An 18736-nucleotide genomic window follows, 5' to 3' on the forward strand; every position below is an offset into this window, starting at 1 on the left:
TTTCCACCAAAAAGACGTTCAAAGAACTGGTTAAAAAGTCAACGTTTTGTCACCAGTGTTGATTAAATGGCATTCAGGCACTCAACTAAGAAATCTAGATGTGGTTTCGTCGTCAGCTCGGCTTTAGAAAACGTCCAAAGTGACTTAAATCACAAAAGATGGTATCAATTTAACCAAAACCACCATCTTTCCCAAACCTTAAATAAAGCTAAAACCGCTTCAGTTGCTTGAACTGAACCAAAGATGAGACTCAGGATGTGAAGCTGGTCTCTGTCCTTAAAGTCCAATTGTTGCCTCTGAACATAATCCATGTGTCAAAACATTATGAGCGGGAAAACAACTTGGTAAATGTACTTCGTAGGAGACGTCGCTGCACTGTGACATGTTCCACTTCTTGGAAGCGTCCCGGTGTCACGTCAGTAGAAACACCTGTGAGTGAAAGTTCCCCAGCGTGTGAGGGTTATTACAGCATGTCGCATAAAAACGGGGGCTCGGTCTGACCCGAGGTCAAACCTCCATCCAGACGCCTTTCGGCGAACACTTTGCACCTGCAGCCCACCAGCGAGCCTCGCACACGGTGCCAGTTCAGAAGCAGCCAGAGGCTCTTTGGGCTCCAAGCCAGAGTTTTAATAAGCAGTCTGACTGTGTACCTGTTGAGGCGCAACCCGACCGCAGGGCATGTTTGACACGAGGCTGCACAGGGTGAGCAAATGTTCTTAACACCTTCACCGAAGGGGCTCCGGGCCGGGCCAGTAAAAATTAAAAAGCACAGCGGGGGGACGAGGAGCAGAAACGTGATTATATCTGAAATTTATGAACGCAGGATCGAGACACTGTTGCTCGTTGTTATGAAAATGGGATTTGTGGCATCTATTTATAAAAGGTCCTCCTGTTTGGAAACCCGTTTGGCTTCGTCTTGACATTTCCGAAAGTCCCACTGTGCCCAAATTTTAACGAGTGCTGGCATTATCACTCGAGTGCTCATTTGAGATTCTTATGAGGGCGGTCGATATACGGGATGACAGCACCTAATCAATTAGGCCCGCGGCCTCTCAGACAGTGTGCAGAGCTGCCGCTGCTACTGGGGGAAAAAACAGATCATGCTCCGTCTCTTTATGAAGTCGTATTAATCATAAGTCTCCTAACAAACACCATTAGACGACTGCAACAGTGGCGGCTCTCAACGCGGCTCACAGTGTTCAGCCATCGTTAATTAGCATCATCATCCCCAATTGTTTACTTGTCGCGAATGATCATTTAATTAGGTAACTTCAGATGGAGGATCCAAATATTATGGATAGATTATAACAAGATCAGTGGCAAACGGCTCCTGCGGCGGCTTAAGGAAGCTCAGCTCCGTGGGACAAGTATCAATCACATTTATATGTAAATAGATGCAATTATCTGTACTAATCATCACACATTACTCACGAGGCAGAGGAAGAGAAGGGCGCTTGTTGCTTTTTAATTCTGTGAAAGTGGCAGAAGTGTGAAGGAGACAAAGCGTCTCAAAGACACAGCAGCACCGAGCCAAGAAACGCTGCTCTGACGGAAACGGCTGTAAAATAACACCCACTTACTCAAAAGGCTTCCTGATGAAAGTCTCTCCGAGTAAATGGGGGAGACTCTGATGCTATTTCTTTGTTGCCTTTTCCCTCCAGGAAACACCAAGGTTACGTTAGCTTGGCATCGACTTTGATTTCACAAGAAAGCTAACACATCTGCAGAGGGGAGAAAAAAAGAAAAATCTCCTGCTGGGGATTCATATTAGTCACAGCTTTCAGTATCGTGTTCGCTCGCCGTTATTAAACAAACTCAGGGTTTCCAGTATTTTGTCCACTCATGTCACAAATCTCTTGGAGCTTCAAAAATCATCTAATCGAGTCCTTTTTTCTTAAAACACGTGAGGAAGTTAGAAAGCACAGGTTAGTTTACTTCATTATGTTGCTTATTCTTCCATTTTTGAGAATTTCTCTTTCTGACGGAGCATTTAAATCATCATGTAGGGAGATAAAATTTACAGAAAATAAAATTTTTCACCAAAAACAACCGGGTTTGGGTTAAAATAAGTATCTTATGACATCTCTTAAAGTGAAGACTTTACCTCTAGTGTTTCCAACACAGAAAATGTGAGTTTATTTATTCATTCAGTCTAAAATGAAGACGTGAAAGCGGATAGAAATGGTGCCAGCCTCCCTGGATCACCTGCCAGCTCGTGTTTTCCTGAGATTTCACGTCTGATGGCAAAACAAAATACAAAATGACACTGAAGTACCAACTTAAACACTGACAGTGTCCTTTAGTCTATATCCATCACAACATTTACGTTGTAATGATACATAAGATGTCTTTTTGTGTATCTCGTCACCCAACTTCCTCCTTTGCTGCCGTCATAATTACTTCAGCCACTAGGGGTCGCCGCCTAACAAATACGTAAATATGGGACTTCACAGGCTACTCACAAAGACGACCTGGTGAGGACGGGCAGACAGACACAGTTAGAGACCAGCTGATGAACATACTGCAGTTGAGCATTTAGCAGCTAAAGAGCCAGATATTTCTCTCAGGAGGTGGTGGAGACCAAAAACGGAGCTTAAAGAGAGTGAATATTAGATACAGATTCATCATGGACGCAAACGCAACTGTATAAATTATCATGTTGCCTTTTCACATATCAAGTTCATCATAGATCAGCTTTTAAAGTCAGTTTGTTTTCTTAATGACTTGTTAAGCTGCTGATTTTTCACAGTTTGTTTAAAAATCACGTCCTCGTTTTACTTCTTTGTCATTTACCGGCTGCCCGTTTGGCCTCCAGGCTCCGGAGAGCTCAGGAGTTTGTCTACCGCAATTTCTTTTTTATTTTACTTTTTGTTAAGAAGTCACAAGGTCAGCCTGAGGGGAGGAAACAACAGGCTGAGCTTTCTCTTGACTGGAAAAAAACATGTCAGGAGCGCATGATGTGTCCAGGAGCTGGGACACACAATCCCTAATCGATAAAGGAGAAACAAAGATCCTCGGCCTCGGGGGCCTCTGGTGGGAAGTCTTCATGTGTAATGCCGAGCCGGTCGCCTCTGTTCTCTTTGTGGAGGAGGGCTGTCTGAACACACACACAGACACACACAAACACACACACACAGACACACACACTGATCTGTCAGAATTATAGATGGCGCTGAGAGAAAGGCAAAGAAATGGTGACAGACACACAAATAGGAGCAGCTGGGATGGAAACAACCTCCTTCATTTCTCTCCGAGGAGTTTCCTTCGTTCGGGGGTGAACTTCTGTAACTCCGATATGAATTTTTACACGACGCACGACTGCGTAATCGTGTCCGATCGTGAAGCGTGAACCGGCGTGAACTCAAATTAGCCGCGTCTCAACTGAAGCGCGTTCCCAAAATTTGAAGTGAGAGATGTAAACATCTTCGAATTAGCATTCTGTACGCACTCCTGTTGAACGCAACAAGCATCCGAGCTCCAGTCGTAATTGCAAAGTCATTAAAAGATCTCGGGAGTAATTTTCCAGTGCGTGGTGTCCTCACAAAGATGGCCTTCTCTCTTTCTTTATTTAATCTGTTCATCATCCTGCTTATCAACAGTAGCTTTGTGCCAAACTACTAATATAATTACGGGAAAACACAGAATGTAATTATGGAAAATAAGTTAGTGGGTGATTCATTTTTTGGAAGTACTCTGCTGCCTTTTTTTCTTTTACACCCAGCCACGATAAGAAAAAGTTTGGTGTCCTCACTTAATTACTTCTGACATATACTGTCTTGTGTTTGTGCCACGAGTCTTATTAAATTCTGCTTTTCGGCTTTGAACCATTAAAGTTTCATCATGACTGAGCTGTAGTCTGCAGATGTTCTCTAAGTGCTAAGAAGAACAGATGCAGAATAAAAAACTCGTTCCGTTCTTTGAAAGTTCGTCAGAGAGAAAAATGAGCCAGACGTTTTCTTCACGCCTCACTGAAACTATGGATTTGATATAATTTAAAATGAAATGACTCAGTGTTTTTATGCACATTATAGTCATTAGTATGTGGACACCCAAATATCACAGGCGTATCTGGCTCTTGAACAGGCCGGTCCAAATCATTATTCTGCAGCTGTAACAGCCTCCTCCTGGTTTCCAACAAAGCTTTCCCCACACAGGTGTTTGAACCTGGCTGCAGAGTTGCTCCAATTCAGACACATGAACATTAGTGAGGTCCAACACTGACGTCTAAAACATGTGTCTTTCCACAAAATCTACGCATAGAAGTAACTGGATGGTTGAGATGAGGACGATATCGTGGTTGGATATTTGGATGGTTTGATATCAGCACTGCAGAAATTACACGACATGATGAGGAAACGTCAGTTATGGTAGCTGGAAAGTTGCAAAAGTGTTGATATTGAACGTGAAATGAGCGTATTTCATTTGTTTTCCGCAACCTTGCATCGTCCACTCGGCTTATCACGACCAATATCAACGTTTCTTGTAAGGTGGCGGCCTCTACTGGCCATAGTGATTATCACAGCACGAAGGAGGAAGTCAGGAGATGTAGTATAAAGAGAGAAAAGTCTACATACGGAGGACAACAACAGGGTGGATGGTTGGATCAGACAAGCACAGGACTTTCACCCAGGAGACTGCTGTTCGTGTCGTGTAAACCAAAGGCCCGGTACGCCTGTCGCTTGTATGATGCAACGGTCATTATGTTTTTGAAATGGTGATACAAGTTACTATGTCATTTTGAGTCTCTGGCAATCGAGGTATGAGGATTGGTTGGTGTATAACTTGGTTGAGGACATGAAGAGTACAGAAAACGTTAGCGGTACGTTGAGACATGAGTTTTTTACCATCTATGCTCGCCATCCACCCCGTGTACCTTCCTGCAGCTCCAGCGTTGAACATATACGTAGTGTTTCATTTACTCAAAGAAAAATGTTCCATGCAAGATACAAACATCATTTCTAGGAGGCAGGATTGGAAAGAAATAAACTTGTGGTTCCTGAAGCAACATGCCGGCACAGACTTGACTTTTTTCGCAGTGCGTTTTTTTTGGTTTTGAACGCTGACATCGGCTCACAGCCGGCGTTCCACAGTGTTTGATGGGCTCTGAGCTGGTAAGTCAAGTTTTTTCCTGGGAAAACTCTCCTTATTGACCTGGTTTTGTGCACTGGGACATCTCAAATTTTATTTTTGAAGCAGCGTTCTCCAGTGTTCACATTTCAGCCTGACAAACTGTTATAATTGGATGTTGTAGCATTAAGATCTCCTGTAATGCAGTGTCCCTAAACTTTTGGCCATAAAGTGTACACATCAATATATGAGCCAGGCTGTTTTAAACATATTTTCACACACATGTATCGAAGTAGATTTGTGTCTCGGTGCAGGTTTTTCTCTGAAGACCTGGACATGATTCAACACGGATCCTTCAGCGTCGTCTCGTTTTCTGCCTCGTACTTCACGGAGTCCCATATTCCACGGCAAGGATAACGGCAGCTTTGTGTGATGTTACTTCTGACGTATCGGAGAAGACATCAGATAAATCTGTGCTTATCCTTGTTAGTAATTCACAGACTCCAGAAGAAGGTCTCCGGGACGCCGTCGGTCAAGATCACGACACCGTGCGGGTAAGATGGTGAACGGGGCCGAATGCTCTCTGCTGTGAAAATGTAAGAAAATGCTTTTCCAGTAAGTAAAATAAAGCACGAGGTCTGTTTCTCTGCTGCAGCTTGAGATGGAAAACGAAGTGATTTGTGGTCAGCAGAGGATGTTACTCGGTGCACAGATGAACCCCGTCTTTCCTGGAAGTAAACACTGAGTTCAGATTAATTCATGTGCAGAGAGAAATACCGTTATCGAGGTGGAGCGCACAGTGTAAATGTTTTAAATACCCAGTACACTGCGATGTGCCATTAAGAGGCTCAGGGGAGTTTCGTTGAAGAGAAGACGTAGACGTGACATCAGCAACATGCCAGCGAGTCATCAAAGATGAATACAGGCCCACAGATGAAAAACAGCAGCTGCACGCATGACTAACATTCACTTCTCTTTTATTTGGCTCCAGCAGCGCAGCTCGTCGCCACGTGACGCCTCGAACAACACAGCCACAATACATGTCACTTATGCACGATGACACTTTTGAGCATTTTCCAACTGTAATTCTCACACAGCAGTGGAAACACACACTAATTAGCATTTTCTTTTGACAATCTTGAGGACATTTTGTTGAAATGTGAGCTAAATTTAGACCTTCTGAAATGTTTGTTCCCAACTATCCGATTAAAAAATTGCTTGCAACCTGGATTTTTAGCAAATCTGTCGGTCCACAGAAATGTCATCACTGGCGGCCTCAGTTTTCACCCCAGGAGGCTGAAATGTGGCATCAGGGTCAAGCGTGTTTATGTGAAGGTCCGTAGAAAAAGGTGCATCATTCACTGATGAATTCACAGACTTGCGCTACATTTTGTGGTGGGTAAGTCAAGCGCTAACGTACCACTGATTAACTTTTGTGCTAGTTGGTTAAAAGTGGGTGTGGTCGGGGGGAGTGGCCTGTAAAGAAGTTTATATTAAGAGAAAAGAGACACACAAACACTGTTTTTCATTGGTTGTGTGCATTTGATTTACAGTAACTCCAAAAGAACTATGAGACAACATGTACTGTATCATGACCTATATCAACTCGCAGTATAAAATACTGTGACAGAAAATGTCGGCCAACAAAAACTCTGATTGTTCTCCAGCCAGGAGGAAACAGCCAATCAGGAAGCACTAGACCAGATGAGCCGCTGAAACAAAAGCAGCAATTTAGAGGCGTTGGACCAAATTCTGCTGTAACCTCTTTTTCTCCGAGAGCAACACACACTCACCAAGATCTCATTACTGCACAGGATGAGACGAAAACAAGCCAAACTTTCCTTTGTGATCTGCTCAGTTCAAGTTTTCTGGGGCTTCTTGTGTCATTTGGTTCTGATGAGAAGTCGCTTCGTGGTAATGATGATGAATTGTAGCTGTTTTTGTCGGATAACGATGTAATTTTCAGATCATCGGATTGTAAATGATTCTCCCGTAACTTGACATTTTAGTATTTGAGTTTTAAATCTCAGCTTCTGAGCGTCGCTGCCATTAAAGTCCTGAGTGGTTTCTGAAGGTGAACAACAGCGGGCTCTCGCTCTTTTCTTTGTCTCTCTATCACTCTGCCTCTCCATCACGCACATGCATACGCACAAGGACAAAACGAGGTGATCCGTCCCACCGGCAGGTCCACATGGTACTCCACACTCTGCCAGCATAATGACATAGCATGGGCTCTCTCCGTCGCCAGCGTCTGTCCGTCAGCTTCCCCAGAGCGAGGCGTTTAAAATGGATCTGGGTCACAGTGGGATCCCCCTCTGTCCACCCCGCTGGAAGCTGGAAGCGTTCGATTCATTTGTGACAGGGCCGCCCCGCGTTACTCCTGCCAATCCGCGTGACACACTTAACCGTCAGTGAGAGCTGCTGCATTATGTATTAACACTTAGCAGGTACGTTCTCCTCCGTGTACTTCACATAGTGCAGCGCTCCGTCTCAGCTGGATTCAGGATGTCGAACGCTTCAGTGTGAATGATAAAACTGATGTTGTAGAAGACGTCCCCTGACATTTTTGCTCCACTTTTCTCGGTCGGTTCTGGTCGTAGTGCTACAGTTTAAACCTTTAACACCGGCCGCTGTGAAGAAGATCCAGGACTTCAGCTTCAGATTTGTCTCTTTGTACTTAATACGTCTACAACTACCAAAATACTGCAGGGACAGATCGGTTTAAATGGCTTAACCACCTTTCTTTAAAGTGCAAGTCTGGTGATATTCTGGGTTTTTCTTGGTATCAACAAAAACGAATGAAAAGACCAAATGATCAGGAGTTTGCAGCCTACAAAGTTTCAACATCGCTGTCTTGCATTGAATTGTGGGTGAACATTATGAACTGTTCTATGTTTGGAGATGTGGTGGAGGGAGGCAGCAGGTGATAAAGATAAAAAAACACCCAGTATTTTGAAAGCATGGAGACATTTCAGACTTTGTGAACTTGACCGATCACACGCTGTGTTGTACTTTAAGGACATTCTTAACAAAAAAGGAGGTTTTGATTTTGACTGCTTGTATTAATTAATGAAAATGTAGCCGTGTGCAGTATAAAATAAATTTAAGGATGCCATACATCGAGATGCAAAAACCAAATCTGGATTAATCCGCTGCTGAGAGTAGTTCCATAATGGGAAAGCGTCCTCGTCACTGCAGTATTTATTCTTTATTTCTCTTCTTCATTCCTTCACAATGCCTCCATTGCTTCTTTGCACTTAATGTCCTCTTCACAACATAGAGAGCAGATGAAGTCCTGTTCTTTGTTTCCGTCCTCGTTCCCAGCTGAATGTCTTTCTGTGAGAGCTTTTAATGTGAACACGTACGTACTTGGCCGGCTGTCAACACGACAATTCCCCTGTGCACAGAGCCAGCTCCGTGAAGGTTTAGTTTTTCCTGGTGGCCTTCAAAGGTTGAAGGCACACATCACGTACCTGCAACACCTCCGGTTTGATCCCAGCCGGGGCCCTTTGTGCATTACATCCCTGCCTCTCTGCTGAAAATGCCCCAAAGAATTTCTTTAATAATTAAAAGAATTGGTTTGAAATGAAAGAACTGGACTGGTCCGCACAGAGCCCAGAACCTCAGCCTCATCCAACACCTCTGGGATGAGCCGGAGCACCGACTGTGAGCCAGACTTCAGTGTTGGACCTCGCTGACGCTCACATCCCTGCAGCCAGGCATATAAACATCTGATGGACGGACTGAAACCAAAGGACTGGAGTAATGTTTGGGAATGATCTGGTGTCCACATGCTTTTCCTCAAACAGCATCGGTTATTATGTCCCTACATGGTTTTCATGTTTATTCGCTGTGTCAGATTTTCTGCACTTGTCAAAGTGTTTGTGGAAACTGCAAATGCAGAGTGACAAACAATGGAAAGAGACTCCTGCCATCCGCCGCTGCTGCAACACACTGGAGTTTATTGCAGCAGTGGTTAGACTCAGAGCAGGATGACAGGTCGGTCGATGAAACTGAGTCTGAGTCTGTGGAGGCAGTCAGATTCTGGTACCTGTGGCTGTTGGGTTCATGTGTTCATCTTTCGTGTCTCAGCCGATGTAAGAACAAACAAAGCAACACGAGTGTGAGCTTCAGACGGCCGTCGATGATTTTCCAGACGTTGTTCAGACATCTCGCTGCAGTTTCGCGGTTCCACTTGAGCTCAGGTGACTTTGTTCTGACGGACCAGCAGAAAACACTCGAGCTGCAGAAAATAACTGTACTTTGCTGTGAACGTGGTCCCTCTGACTGCTTCGTGTGGCGTGATTGCTCACTTTCCACGAGGTTGATTCATGCTTCGCTACACCAGTCGAGTACTTGGACCAGACTCTCCTGTGTAACTTACCCCTCCCATAAACAGATATCTTTCTTTCTTTCTTTCTTTCTTTCTTTCTTTCTTTCTTTCTTACGTGTGCTCAGTTTAGTGCCGCAGCTGCTGCACAATAACAGTCAGATATCTCACATAAAGAGGATAATTGCATCACAGGAATGTAAACCCCTGAACCAGAGATTACCTCAATGAGAAAAAGCACCGTCGCTCGGTGATAAACTCGTGAACCTTGGTTAAACACTCGCGCTACATTTTAATGTGTGAAATTTACGAGGCGGTCGGTTTTCTCTGCTGTGGAGGGAGAAGGAAAAAAAAATCGGTTTCTGCAATTACACTGATAGTAAAAAGGTTGTTATTTATTTGGTGTAAAACTGCTTCCATTTTAAGTTCATGGTGGGGTAATTTAGCGTGAGCTCTCTGTAGCTGTTATAATTGGTCCCTTGATCAAAACCTGTGTGATTGGGGAAAAAGCAAAGAGTACAGCTGCAGGCAGAACCGACCCAATAAGACTTGTTTTGTAATTATGCTACACAGCTACTTAAAACCATTTAACTCCAGTCTTCATGTGCCTCCATTTTCCTGAGCTGGATATATACGTCACAGCGGAGATTAGCAAGTACAATCCCAACACCACAGCGAAAATATGTGAGATTAATCTTCATACTGGCTCTTGGATCTGAGCAAAAAAGTCAAATAACATTTGTCAGAAATGTCACGACGAGCCGCTGGGAAAAGCATCATGATTGAAACACACACACACACACACTGATCTTTAACAAAAAGCAGAACACAGCCGTCTCCTGTCGTCGGCTCTAAAGAGCTCATATCTGTAGTTTAAAGCTATCAGAGCTGTGTTTTTATTGTCTTTAGCACCCTTAGAGGATGATAGATGAACATATTTAAATGCAAATAAGGTACGAGTATCACATATCTGTGTTTTGTGTGCGCCGCTGTTCAAAAAACAACCCGCTGTAATTGAAAAAAGGCGATATTTCCACTCTCGGAAATTATTTGAACTCCCCTCGCAGCTCAGTGATGGAGGTCTCAGATGATGCCGCTTTGTTCTTCTAAGCACTCGAACAACACATAACGATATTACTGCGACATCAAATGACTCCGGCGCAGCAAAAGATGGATCACCACGAGGTGTTTCCATGTTCCCAAATAAAAGAGGCTGTAATCAATCATTTTGGCAAAGCAGTGGTTTCGCAGTGGATTCTGTCAAATGGAAAAAAAAAAAAAAAGAAACGCTCACAGGCCCGTAACTGAGCCGTGACAGTTTACTGCTCACTTGAGACACGGCGAGAAAATCAAAGCTCTTATATCTGAAAAAAACAGCAAACACTGACGGGAGCGGGATGGAAAAGCCGGCTGATACTCCGTCAGCCAGACTTGTGCTTGTTGTGCTCAACTCACAGAGGGATTGTCTTTTAAAAAACAGTCAGTTTACTGAAATCCCACAACACATTTTTCACCCAGTTGTCCACAATGATACAGTTTCTAGACAATGCACAAAGGATTACAAAGGAGTTCAGAAGGGCTCGATGTTATTAACCTGACACGACAGAAACATCTGGGAGGTCGTCCTTGGAAAGAAGGGCAACACTCACAGGTGATTGGACAAAAACAGCTGTCATGATCAATACAGTAAGAGAGCGTTACCATCCGGGGAGCCAGTTGGTAAATCAAACTCTTTCTGAGACCAGTCGACAGAAGAGCGATAACATGTTGAGTCGTCCTTCGCTCCTCTTAGGATGAACTAAACTCTCCGGTTCTGATAGGACCGATGCTGTCGCAGCTACGCTAACCTCTTGTGATCAGCCGCTTCTCCCGATGGTCTTCAGACCGAAACAAACCTCTGTAGCTGCCAGTAGGTCCTCACACGACTCTGATTGGTTCAACGGTTGTGATCATGTTATCTCACTAATCCGCTTGTGGCCGGTCTGTGCGACCACGGTCATGTGGGTCATAAAATGAGGTTTGGGCCGGTGGATTCTTGGCGCATTACTATCTTGAGGCAGCAAGAAAGCGATTGCACCATAGACCAACAAATACCCGGGCTAAAGCCAACGGTGCAGTATTTTTCTTGCTATATGAAGAGCTCATTACTCAGATAGTAAGATGCAGATGCAGATTCACAAATATGGACACGGCCATGCTCAGTGCACTTCAGACCGTGTGCTATAAATGTGTTAAATAAGACAGAAAGTGTTTGAATCTTGTATTAAACAACTGTACTGTCGGGGCTTCAGAAGATGTAGAGTTGTTATGTCTAGAAACCACCGAGGTCAAGAGAGAAAATATGTTTTTTTGGGTTGATTTGATCGAACTGACCCTTTAGTGTCAAGCCTACGGACCTGTCCGATGAAATGTCTGATTTTCTTCTCGTCACTTGAAGCCGCCATGTTGAAATGAACTTCTTCTCTCTCAACAGGAAACCACCACCATGACTACCAGCACAGCCACCTGGACCTGACCGCGCTCACACCTAAACTGGGTAAGGACACAAAGAGTACTTGTAGTCCAACAGCTTCCTGTGTGAACTTGTGACTGCGTGCCAGAAATAAACAGTCTCAGCGTGTCGTGTCGTTTCGATTTGCTAAAATAAAACTTCTGTGTAGGTTTTAAACGAGAATCACTGACCTGACTTCGACTTTCCCGAAAATGATCTGCTTCATTATCTCGTCTCTAAACCAAATCAAGCCGAACACTTCTGGTGATAGACCATTTCCAATTTCAAGGACAAAAGTATATCTTTTCACAGGGAAATTAAAAATCTGAGGAGCCGATAAAGAAGTCCTCCGAGAAAATGAAAAGCAAAAAAAAGTGTCTGATAATCAAAAGATCATCTGTGCAGTTTGCCCAAAAAGTTATTGAAAGCCCAATTACTGTTATTGCATCCCATCTATTCCTCTTAATGTGATTTTGTGTGAAAGGGGAGCAGCTCTTTGTGGGAATTACTGAACGCTCCCGCGACTAAACGGCAATGAAATGAAACACCGTGTAATTAAAGAAGGAATCAGGCCTTTACCCGATGGAAAAAAAGAAAAACCTTCTCTGATATAACTTAAAAAACATGCACAGGTCGACGTTTTTGTGGCATTTTTTCAGATTTACGATGATCGTCACCGAGTCCTTGTACAAACTTTTTTTCCCAGCGTTAATGGAGCGCTGCGGTCCACGTTCTGCCACCTTTTCACCGGCGGAAAATGGGTTTCAAAAGTACTTCCAGCACCAAATAAAACTCTTCACACGGCGCTTCTCGAAGTCTATTTAGCATCCGACGAGGGGGGGGGGGGGGTCGCGTCTGCTCTGCATAATTCAAGAGTTTTCTGGTTAACACATTCTTGTAATATTTGGCTTTTGAACAACCTCCTGGTTAATGGGAGGTTTGACTGTGCACATTGATTGTTATTGATCCTTTCTTTCTCACTTGGATTCGTTAGCCCACAGACAAATGAGATACGGTAAGTAATACACATACACATGGTGCCTATGTGTATTTTTTTTCTTCAACTTCTATCATGTAGAGATCAGTTATTTTCTACCTGCACACTGGGGGTCATTTTTTAAATTCTCCTTTTTCTTTCTCTTTCTTCTGTTTTTTTTAAGCGCTTGTGTATTTTTTTGCAGTCACAAAACTTCACGCTGCTGCATTACAATCCATGACCTTTAAGTCCAAATCGCTAGATCTCTTTCTTCACACATTTCCACTCCACCTAACCGGCTCTATCTCCCCCCAACACACATGCACACACTCCCCTCCAACGCCATATGTTTCCTCGGCGTTGTGTGTCCCTGTCCTCCTTGCTGCTGCGGCAGTAGTCGCCCCGTTCCTATTTTTAAATCCAGCACCAGAGTCCCTGCCCGTATCCCAGCACCTCCCCACCCGCTGCGCCTCCTGACCCATGACTGGGCGTCCCAAATACCGAAGCCACAGGAGCTCCAGCGCAGTGCAGGGAGCCTTTAATGGTGCCACACACATCACTGATGGCACAGACGCACAACTGTGAAAGGTATTTCGCAATAAACCGAGTGTTAGTCGAGCTGCTTCGACGCAGTTAACAGATGCGGTTTGCAGCTGGCTCAGAATCACAGATTAGTGGATTTTAATGACGCTACGACTCGTCAACATTCAGTTAAACACAACTTTTAAAACACCCAGGGGAACGTCACCAGACTCCATTCAGAAATGAGGGATTTTAATGATTTTTGCCTTCCACCTCCAGAAAACAGTATGAGCAGTGATTAAGGAACAGGTGAGGAAGAAATCTGCAATGTTAATCTTTAAGTGCCACCTTAAGTAAAGTGATGCATCACACTAGGTAGTTACTAAGTAGTCCCTGATCGTGACAATCAGCTGTGACCCCAAGTTAAAACCAAGCTGCTGCTGCTTTTCATGATCGTGAAGAACTGCTAACGATTAAGTAATTATTCATTAATGAGTCGTCACTAGTTTGTGCCACTGGTTCAGAGTTAAAACCCGGATAGCGGCGTCACTGAGGCCCAGATCTGTCCCCATCAGACGCGTTCGTCCGGCCCTGATCGAAATCTGGGCCACAGAGCCCAAAGAGACGTTTTCAAACTGCTTCTTCTGTCCAATCAAGAGTCCAAAACCCAAAAAACTCTTCATTTACTGTCATCACTGACAAAGAAAACATTTTGAGAAGCTGGAACCTGTAAATATTTGTCCTTTTTTTGCTTAAAAATTACTAAATTTACTGAAAAAGTTGCCGCTTAATTCACTTTTGATCGACTTTTCGTTGCAGCTGTAAGAATTCAGTTCACAGTCGGTCTGAACGCAGCTTTTAGAAGCAGATGATACGACGCGGTCGCCTGCCTGCAGCCGTGGCTTTAACACCCCGACACGTAAAATCAATCAATCTCTAAATCCCTCCACTAAAGAGGGTGTCACCTCCAGTCTCCCTTCACACTTCTCTCCACATCACACCCTCTCTACCTGCTTCCCTCTCTGTCCTCCAGTAAAGACTCCCAGTGTATAAGCCTTATTTCTGACTGACTGCAGCGCACCGCTTCCTCCCCTTGTCCCCTGTAGAGAGACCCCAGCGGATGAACAACATCCTGACCTCAGCCACGGAGCCGTACGACCTGTCCCTGTCCAGATCCTTCCAGAACCTCAGCCATCTGCCGCCCTCCTACGAGCTGGCCCTCAAGTCTGACTTAAGTAAATACTCCTCCTCCCTCCACAGATTAAGTAGGTGGTCCTTCATTCGTCCTCCATCGCCGTGTTCTGCCTGATGCACTCAAAAAAAAAAAGACGGGAATGACGTCACCCTCGTGCCCCCGCGCATTAAAGGGTCGCCGCATTCGCCACGTCCGGCCCGATGAAACATCTGAATGTCCATTACAGAGACATGCATCATGATAAGTGTCCACAGATGTTTGGCGCCTCATCACGCAGATCGCCCTCTCACTTTTTCACCTTTTTAAGGGAAATAAACTTAAAATGCATGACGCGGCGCCAGAGCCTCCATACTCATTCCCATCCTCTCATCCATCGGCGCATCGACTGACAACTAATTGGCGTGTAATTTGGCTCCATCTGCAGCCCATATCATGTTGCTAATGTCTCTTAATGACATATTAAGGGTCGTTTTCTTTCAGCTGAATGGCTTCTATGCGCCAACAAGATGGCGCTTTTAATATCTCCGGCAATGCTACAGTTCATTATCTGTGCTGTGGCATTTGACGTGGGCCATGACGCTGTGACCTCGTGACCCGGCATGGCGAGTTTTCTTTTAGAATAGATGCATGTTTCCTGTGTTTATCCAGGTTTTCTGCTTATTGATGTATCCTTTTATTAAACCAGGAGTCAACCAGGAGACACATTTTCTCAAAACAAGACAAAAGTGCGCTGTAGTAGCAATCAGTCAGCAGCACAGACGGATGAAAGAGAGCTTGATGAATTAAAAAAGTTAACTTCGTCATAAAACGTGACGCTTTCACACTGAACCCGTTTGGTTGGTTCATGTAGGCTCGTTTGAAAGCTGCTGAACAATCCACCCGAGACCGCTTGAAATCACTTTCGGCGTGAAGGCAAAAGTCAAACCACTCATGAATGATCCAGAAAGCAATCTGTCTGAGCCGCTTACGCATTTAAGGTGGTAAAGGTTGGTAAAGTGTACGTACGTCACTATGAGTTAAATATTGTGTGAGGGTTTTGGGTGTGACTGATATCGCCGTGTTGGTGTTGTTACACAGAAAACACTCCTGACGGGGACACCCCTGAATGTTTTTAGGGACAACCCGGGAAATTATCTCGCCCTGTTTCTCGCTACATAACCAGGTGTTTTAACCGAGACCTCAGGACATCTGCAGCGGCGTTTGTGGCGACTGAAAACACTGTTTCTCTTCCCCAAACCAGGTGTTTTTTTGTGCTTAAACCTAAAACTTTTGTGATAAGAAAAAAAATAGCAGCTTTCTTTAAAGTTACCTCTTGAAAAATATCCACTTGCTATGGTCCGCAGCACCACCAGCACCACGCTGAGACGCTCCACAGAGACAGGTGTGTGAGCTGCAGGTTGATTGGCAGTGGACCAAACCACTGTGAGGCATATGGAGGGGGGGGGCCAATCAAAGTCACTGATAAAGGTTATTTGGGGGAACAAATGTCTCTTTTTTCAAGAAAGGGGTCGTCCAAACCCCCCTGAACCTCCTTGTGATTCCCGCCTGTGGTTAAGGTAACAGAAACGCTTTGTTAGGTTTAGGCAGACATGTTTGGGTTTAAAATACCCCACGTGCATATTTATCTGGTCTTTCCCCTCGAGTCGCTCAGCTACGTCATTATAAAAATGTGATCAGTCGGTTTCCACGACGGGTCTCGTATCATTAATTACGATCTTGCAGGAAAAACAAAAACACAGCGATGATCAGATCGTGCAAAGACTTCCCCGATCAGACAGTTTGGTCGCGTTTGAGTCGCTCTCTGTGTACTTTAACAGCTCACCTCATTAAAAGTGAAACACAGCAGCGTCCCTTCCTCCCCTTCCACCTGTAATATCTTGTGTTTGTCCTGTGTCATCGGTTCGTTACTCAAACACTAAAAGTCAAGTTGCAGTTCCCACTAATAGTGCTCCAGAACATTTTTAGCTGTGTGTGACAGCAGAGGACATAAATATGCACATAAGAAGCATTTAGTGACTTAATGTCAGTCACCAGAACTTAAATTCTCCAGACGGGTTCACACACTGGAAAAAATGAGCCTCCTTTATGTCACTGAACAGCTACTTTTAGGTGATTGTTTATTATTTTATATGTATAATAGTATATTTTTAGATGTTTTGACTAGAAATTAGAAAGATACATGTTCATAAATGTTCCTAGAAATGACACCAGCACGTGTTTTGTAGCTTTTCTCTTTGCACAGACCTGATTTCAGAAGGTCATAAATGTGTTTTTCAGCCGTTCAAGGTTGGATTTGATTGGTAAAATGATAACTGGAGTTTGTTAAAGTCGGCTCAGAGATTAGTAACAGCTGCGGTCGGCCTGATGCTCGGTTGTATCCTGGTTTTGCAGTTAAATGGAGTGAAAACATTTATAGTTACAGCATCTTTTTCTTTCATCCTCGGCTCTCTTTGGACGACACCGAGGTGTATAAAAAGCAGAGTGCATCATCTCGACGTCGAGCTCTGGAGGATTTTTGCAAACGTTGTTCAAAGAAACCTTTAAAGCAGCAGGAGCAGAAATATTTTATAAAAATCTACCATATTTAGTGACTATTTCCACTTCAGATCCTCCACTTGAGACCCATCCATTTTTCATTTTTTACTTGCGTCAGTGTTTGAGCTGGATTCAGAGCGATGAGATCGTCAGAGAGAGACGCTTCAGGTTTCAGCCGGACTCTTCTCGTCTGAGCATGAAAACTCCTTCAAGACGTGTGAAATCTAAATCTCTCGCAGCTCGTCCCCTCAGACTCTTCAGACTTCTTTGTAACACACTCGAGTAAACATGCATTGAATGTGCGTGCCGCTCGGCGTGCCGTCACGTCGCCCGTTTGTCAGCTGAGTGAAAGCCCGACAGTGGAAAACACACGGCGCGCTCGCGAGTGTATTATGTCGTGAGTTATCACGTTTAACACATTTGTTGACAGTAAATCTTTTTTCGAGAAACATTTCCTTCAGCCTCGAGCAGCTCACATCGGTTTATTGTCGTTGTCCACGTACTTGCTGTACTTTTTCTTCACAGCGTTGTGCGCAGGACTGAATTCAATGCAGGGACGGTTTTCAGATTGCAATGCACCGTCCTCTGTCCTCGACTCTTAAGAGACGTTAGACAGAAAGCCATTTTAAATGGTGCCATCAGTGGTTGTGTGATAGAAAAACATGCATCGGTACAATCTCCTTTCAGCGCATTCAACAGTCGTCTTTTCTGCGGTTTTTTTTTTTTTTTTTTTTTGCCTCTTCACTCCCTTATCAACTCGGGGCTTTGCTCTTATCTCGCTGGAGCCTTGTACACACACAGAAAATCACAGAGATGAATCACGGCGAACTACAAAAAAAGGCTTTTCGAATTTGAGACAGGAGCCCTGTGGAATTTGTCAAACAAGCGAGCGAAGTCGTCCCCTGACGGAGGCCCGTTCACTCGCAGAGAGAGGGGAAATAAATAATAAACTGCAGGTTGAAGCATGAGTGAGGTCTTTGGAAACAAGCCTAAAAGTAATATGATTAGTTGCTTTTTTAATGAAACCATCTGGAGAGTTGATGATGACAAAATTAAATTAGTATGGTTTATTTGCAATTTTAAATGATCGTGTGTGTGTGTGTGTGTGTGTGTGTGCAGACTGTGTGTGTGCGACTCCTCTTCCATCCCGCCGTCCTTCAGCGATGTCAACGAGACAGAGATGGAGGACGCTGCTCTGAAGTGACCTCAGCTCCTCCTGCAGAAAGGAGGAGAAACAAATCTGTTGTCTTAATCGCACTAAAAGGGATCAAAACACCTCCGAACAAACAAGTTAAAAAAAAAAATTGTTATGATATCGCTGCGTTTACCCGTTTTAATTCCAGCGCTCCGGCTCTAAAGATCACTTTATAATTGATGTTCCACCGGTTTTCGTGGGTTTTAGTGCATTATATGATTACAGGCTTCTGTGATCAATAGCTGACACATAAATATACCGGCTATATTGAATCTAATCTAGCAGAGTGGGAGCTGGGGGTTTAATTAGCCGTTGTTAGCAATTTACTGTGTTTGTAGCTCCGCTCCACGTTTGGGACCCCTTCGCCCCCTTCGCAATCATGTTAATTGTAAAGTGCTGCATTTTATCAGCGCCGCGGAGATGAG

General features: G+C 44.2%; 1 protein-coding gene across 5 annotated transcripts in view; it reads left to right on the plus strand.

Annotated features, from left to right (window-relative positions):
* Nucleotides 1-18736, plus strand: part of LOC311268721 (shisa family member 6) — an 81678-nt gene that overhangs the window by 56648 nt on the left and 6294 nt on the right. Inside the window, exons 6-8 of one of the 5 annotated variants that reach the window (XM_084372515.1) lie at nucleotides 11871-11933; nucleotides 12883-12903; nucleotides 14493-14651. In XM_084372515.1, the coding sequence (XP_084228641.1) occupies nucleotides 11871-11933; nucleotides 12883-12903; nucleotides 14493-14651 (243 nt within the window). The remainder of the gene's footprint in view (nucleotides 1-11870; nucleotides 11934-12882; nucleotides 12904-14492; nucleotides 14652-18736) is intronic. The other 4 variants (XM_084372517.1, XM_084372516.1, XM_084372519.1 and 1 more) reach the window with 4 other exon arrangements.

This window comes from Pagrus pagrus, assembly GCF_965226575.1.
Source record: "Pagrus pagrus genome assembly, chromosome: 13".
NCBI lineage: Eukaryota > Metazoa > Chordata > Actinopteri > Spariformes > Sparidae > Pagrus > Pagrus pagrus.